Source organism: Bidens hawaiensis, unplaced genomic scaffold, assembly GCF_021521415.1.
Source record: "Bidens hawaiensis isolate Kalapana, Puna unplaced genomic scaffold, B.hawaiensis_p1.1 tig00001236_1, whole genome shotgun sequence".
NCBI lineage: Eukaryota > Viridiplantae > Streptophyta > Magnoliopsida > Asterales > Asteraceae > Bidens > Bidens hawaiensis.
Window position 1 is genome coordinate 55,106 of NW_027491070.1, and position 6,000 is coordinate 61,105.

General features: G+C 36.5%; 1 protein-coding gene across 1 annotated transcript; it reads right to left on the reverse strand.

Moving 5' to 3' along the window:
• Positions 1-555: 555 nt before the first annotated feature.
• LOC143565834 (omega-amidase, chloroplastic-like) lies at positions 556-4,872 on the reverse strand. Its single transcript, XM_077052694.1, has 11 exons — positions 4,831-4,872; positions 3,602-3,718; positions 2,414-2,530; positions 2,088-2,309; positions 1,867-1,960; positions 1,643-1,717; positions 1,232-1,310; positions 1,122-1,141; positions 926-996; positions 753-835; positions 556-662 (listed from the first exon to the last, which is right to left on the reverse strand). Exons 1-11 carry the CDS (start codon positions 4,870-4,872, stop codon positions 584-586), a joined length of 999 nt encoding a protein of 332 aa, XP_076908809.1. The 3' UTR covers positions 556-583.
• Positions 4,873-6,000: the final 1,128 nt, after the last annotated feature.

The following is a 6,000-nucleotide window of genomic DNA, read 5'->3' on the forward strand; positions in this document are numbered from 1 at the left end:
GCGTTGACTGATAAGGTGCAACAAAGTAGCACTATTGGAGCTTTACGGTAATACGGTACCAAATCTCTTAATTGTATATATTAAATATTAATAATAATAATAATTAGCATTTCTAACCTTTACTACAAACACATGTCAAATCAAACGAGCCGTATGATGTCATACAAACCATGTGAAGTCAAATAGATTTTGCACGCTAGTGTATGTCGTATCATGTAAGTCGTATGTAAATATGGTAAAAGATGCTCATACACATACGACTTTGTTAGTGGTAAGGTTTGCACTGTTTGGTTTGGTTCGGTTATTAGCCTAAACCAAAATTGAAAGTCAACGGTCAATTATTTTATCAACCGGTCGGTTTTCGGTTAATAGGTGTGGTTTATTTAGTTAGTTTATCGATATTCGGTTAATAAACAAACTAAACTTGGGCTAACATTTCTACTTATAGATACATGAAATAGAGATAAAGTGTAAGTATAACTATATGAAATTGAGGTATAAATACATGAAATGAAGATATAACTACACGGATTGAGCATAAAAACTCCCTTAAATAAAAAAAAAACTTGACAGATTGAAACGTTCATCCAGAATTTAACCTTTGAACATCAACCAAGCTGTAAAGGTCACCGCGACGTTGCTTCTGCAGTGGCAGATTTGACCTGAACATACATTTATATTTAAAGCTTTAAACGCTCACTATTAAGATCAAATAATAATGGTTTCATTATAGCATTAGAGTAAAGTTTCACCTCCTTAGCTCAAGTAGTGAATAATCAATCTCTGATACGATGGTTGCCTCGTCATGTTCTGTTGTAGCCAGTACCTCTCCAAACTGTCAATAAACAAAAACAATTTCTTCTCATCCACATACGAATCACCAGCAAATACAACATCGATTAGGTTGTTTTGTAGACTGACTTACGGGTCCAACTAGAGTTGAATGGCCCCATGCCACATACACAGATCCAGTATCTCGAGCAGGAGTACATGTAACTGTAACAAGATTTATAAAAGTCAAGCATTTAAATGAATAATCAGGCCAGCCATACAGCCATCATTAGAGATGGCAAAGAAATTTGGTATCAGAGCAGTCCATATAAAGAAATGGAGTTTGTAGCATACCTGATTATCTACAGCCCTGCATATTATAAATAAAAACCGTAAGTAATCAAAATGGGATAAAGAGCATAAGTAATAAAAACAGTAAGTAATCAAAATGCCTACATACCTAGCCCTTTGTAGTAACTCCCAGTGCGGAGGACCAGAAGTTATGTGGAACGCCCCGGGATAGCAAAGTAAGTGAGCACCTGATAAGCTAATTAACAATAAGGCGCCAAAAGGTTACTGAAACTACTAATTAACAAAAAATTACTTAGAATGTTACAATACTGCACAAACAAAACTGAAATACAACTACATGCTAAACAACATTATTTTCATTGGATTATTGTTGTTATTTAGAGTTAAAAAACTGACACTGTTGCATATAAGAACACAATGATTGATCTGCTAACAATCTATCTGACATCAGTATGAATAAAATAAAATATATGACAGCTAAGCTATCGTATGATAATTGATAAACCAAAATATCTAAATGTAAAAACTAGAAAGGAACAAACTATTGGTGTTAACAAACCTCTAGCTGCATAAACCATGGCAAGTTCCTGAAAACAAATGTCATGGCAGATACCTATACCAATGCGTCCAACGTCTGAAAAAAGGATTTACAATAAGAAATCTCAGTATTGTATACTTGTAGGCAAAAGAAACTCAATGATGTAACAGAATCCAGCTTATCGAAGTAAATGAGAGTGTTATGATGCAAACAGTGTAGCATTCAGCATAAAATCATAAGCAAACCTGTATCCACAATAGTAGGAGTTTCTCCAGCAGTAAGGGTTCTTGATTCCTCAAATATAATCTTTCCAGGAATGTTGATATCAAAAAGATGTATCTTTCATGCAGTCATATCACACAACTTCTCAGCAGTTTGTCTGTATATAATATATAAAATGGAAAATAGTTTCTGCAGACATAATATAATAAATTTCCATTGAATATAAGCTACAAAAAAACAGTACCTTTCTATGTTTAGCTTTCACTTTTCCATCGGTACCAAAAACACTAGTATTGTACAGCTTGTCCCCACATCTTTCTGGTATGGACCCACCAACTATCGTGATCTTCAATAAACGAGCAACTTCAGACAACATTGCTGTTGAAGGAGATGAGTCTGTTCCAGCATCAATGTCTTCAGCATACACAGGGAAACTGTCATTTGAATAAGGACTATTCCAAATTTCCTGACATAAAAATCACAAGCTTAAAATCAAATGAAACAAATCTGAGAGACACTATAGTTTGTAAAATAGAACTATATAATGATATAACGATAATAAAATATTACAGGCAGAACAACAAGCTTGGCACCCTTTTCAGCAGCCTCTTCAATTGCTACACGAGCATGAGCAATATTCTTCTCCTTGTCTGCTGTCACAGCCAACTGACATAAACCAATCTTGAACTGCAAAACGGATTAAACAGAAAATGTGACTAATACAAAACCACATATGCTGATAAGTATCCAAATTAACTACTGTTAAACCCCAACTGTCAACTTTTTCTATTTTCAAAACACAGATTATTCAAAATGATGATTGATGAGTATGATCACATGACCATTTTTTAATTTCCAAAATCCCTAATAGCATTCTCCAGACATATTACCATCGATTTGAAGGTTATACGGCTAAAAGGATACCTAAAAAAACGCCAATTTCCAATAAGTATACGACAACAGATGCAGAAGTTAAGAAGGTTAACGAATAAAAACCGATGGATTACAAAGTTCATGAATGGATACAAGTATTACCAGACTGAAAAACTGTACAATTCAGATTAGACTTTTAACTAATCTACCAGGCCAGTTTCTACCAGGGAAGTAAACGAGCCGAGTCGCTTGAGAGCTACTCGAGCTCATATCGATAAAAAGCTCAAAACGAGCCAACCTCTTTCGAGCCAGACCTGAGCCTGAGCCTCTAATAAAAGAGCGCTTAGTTATCGAGCCTAATCTCGTGACTTGTACGGGAAACTCAGTTAGGCTCATCGAGACTTGTGTGTCTCTAAGTTTTGCTTCGCTTGGACTTCTATTTATTAATTTCACACTGAATAGCTGAGCTTGAGCCAAGCTTAGGCTCGTTTTAAGGTTTTTCTCAAAGTATATAAAACGGTTAAAATCGTATGTCAAATTGTCAATCAATTAATAAACAATAAACAAGCCGAGCTCAGCCTGAGCTTGAAAAACGATTCATGAGCCAAGCTAAAGTTTTAGAATTATGAGCTCACAGACTAGCCGGGCTAGAGCTCTCTCGTAAGTTAAAACGAGCCAAGCTCGAGCCTATTCGAGCTCGGACTTGGCTCGGCACAGCATCTCTACCTCTATTTTGAAAACAGGTTACACACCTACAATTGAACATAGCTAAATAGACACAAACAATCACAACATCATATAATACTAATTAATTAAGCAGCTAACGTACAAATTAATAATTAAAAAGCTGCATATGCACATGCATAATAAGTTAATAACCCTAACCTTGGAGACTGGAGGCATTGGCAATTGAATCGCAGGCGGAACCCTAGCTTTCTCTGGACTAAACGATGACGCCATGGATGATGCTGACGCAAGTGTGATCGTGTTGAATGGATGATGCTAAACCGAAATTAACCGATAACCGAATTAACTAAAAATCTGTTACTCTCTGTTAAGTAGAAAATTAACCGAACTGAACTATTCATATTTTCATATGTTTATAACTTTTATACGTTCATTTCATGTTTTTCTTAAACAAAAACTTTAGCCCAAGTTTGATTTTGGTTATTAATTTAAATTAACTAACCCAAATAGAAAACCGACAAAATAATTGAATAAGCCGAACCGAATAAACGAGAACTGATTGGTTAATTAAATAGATTAACCGACGACCTTAAGTTCGGATTCGGTTGAGACTAATAACTAAACCGAACTAAACTATGCATAGTGATGCCCTACACTAGTGTTCTTGTCACGTCATGTGAACCATATGATGTCATATGGACTATGTGAAGTTAAATAAACTTTGCACGCCGGTGTACGTCACATCATACGAGTCATATATAATTAGAGGGTGAAAATGGCCATTGGTCATACACGTATGACTTTATTAGTGATCACATCAAATTTTATTATTTTGTTTGGTAGTTAAAAATAAATGCGGAACGTATTATTTTTAACTCATACGATCACTAAGGCAATTATCTCTCTTTCGTATCATTCGTATGGCCCATATGAGTATATGACCGTTCATTGTGATGTCTATATAGTGTGAATAGTATTTGCATGGCTCTTTGAATAGTATTTGCATGGCTCTTTGGCAAGTGAGAACTTAATTATATGTAGCCAAATCGTAAAATCTTCATTTACTTCCTATGTGTATGCGCAAACAGCAATCATGGACGTGCATTGTTCTTTTGGTTTGTTCATGTGGGTGTTGTGGATCAAGTTTTTTTCACCAGAGTTGAAAGAATTCAGCCTGATTCGGTCATTCACGGTTATTGGGATATCATAGCCGATCACAAGTTTAAGCCATTAGTTTCTACAAAAGATGTTCTATGATCGATATAAGGCGAACTTAAGTACCGATCTTAACTTGCTTTCTCTAATTAGCCAACATGAAGCTCTTTTTCATGGTAATTTGATCCATTGTCATGGAATCAAAATGGCTTGTGATTTGAAAATAAAAATACTTTTAGCACCCTAATTTCTATATACTGTTTTATAATTACCTTAATGCTAGTGCAAACTGCAAAGCATATATTTGACAACATGGTAGACAAAACTTGTGTTTCATTGGACTGCTATGATTTGTGGGCTAGTGGGTATGCTAAGAACGACCCAATGTTTTATGTGTTATCCCTCTGATATCGAGCAAGATGGAAGCAGACTTTGGGCCACTAACAAGCCCAATATTGCTTGAATCTTTTCACATTACTATTACTATATATAATAAATTAGGAGTTTGGTGCCGTAAGTGACCTCATTGGTCCACTTGGCGGCACCCAATTGACTACTTTTTTTTGTTTTGTTTTAAAATTTGATTTTTAAACATTTATTCGTGTCGGCAAGCCCCCGTAACTCCTGGGACCGTCAACGCTTGGGTTTTATCAACGGCTGTGTTTTACTAATTTTTTTTGTTTTAGTTCTGATAGCGTATCGAACGTAACCAAATCCGACTGAATTCGTGTCGACTCAGTGCCGTAATGCCCAGGACCGACAACGCTCAGGTTTATCAACGTCAAGGTTTAATGAAAGCCAATTGAATGCCAATTTTGTTTTTGTTCTATTTGTCTTTGTTTTGTTTTAGTTCATGTATCCTAACGAACGTGACGGAAACCGGCTGAATTCGTGTAGACTCACCACACTTTGTTTTAGTTCCGGTACCGTAACAAAAACCGACCGATAATTGATTTTGTTTTTTGCTATTGCTTTAGTTCTGGTACCATAATGAACGCGACGGAAATCGACCAAATTTGTATAAGACCACCGTCTCAACGCCCGGGTACAACATCAGTCGGGTTTTCACGATGCTTGAATTTTACGGACCGAGACCCCCTATTGGTGCACCTTAATTTTTATATCTTTTTTTGTTTTAATTCAAGTACAAAAACGCAAGTAACTAAAACCGACCGAATTCACGTTTACTTGCCTCCTCAACGCTTAGGACCGACAACGCTTTGGTGTTACCACAGTCTGAATTTTACCAACCGGTCCCGGCGCAACGCGCCGGGCAAAACACTAGATTCTTCTAGGGACGATTAGAGGTGCGCAGACCGGTTTTTTAGGAGCCGAAAGTGGGTAGGAACCAGTTTCGGGTTTAGTCAACAGAGTCAAGAACTGGCTTGGGAAGAAATCGATTCCGGGTATGGTCGCTTTTGTCCGGCTGGGGTTTTATCGGG

What these genes read in the sequence shown, in the direction of transcription:
- LOC143565834 (XM_077052694.1), bottom strand. Translation starts at nt 4,872, where the DNA reads ATGTTGTCAAATATATGCTTTGCAGTTTGCACTAGCATTAAG. An exon ending in CATGGTTTATGCAGCTAGAG is followed by an intron (nt 1,311 to 1,642) that starts GTTTGTTAACAC and finishes TTAGCTTATCAG; the next exon opens with GTGCTCACTTACTTTGCTAT. An exon ending in TCACTACTTGAGCTAAGGAG is followed by an intron (nt 663 to 752) that starts GTGAAACTTTAC and finishes ATGTATGTTCAG; the next exon opens with GTCAAATCTGCCACTGCAGA.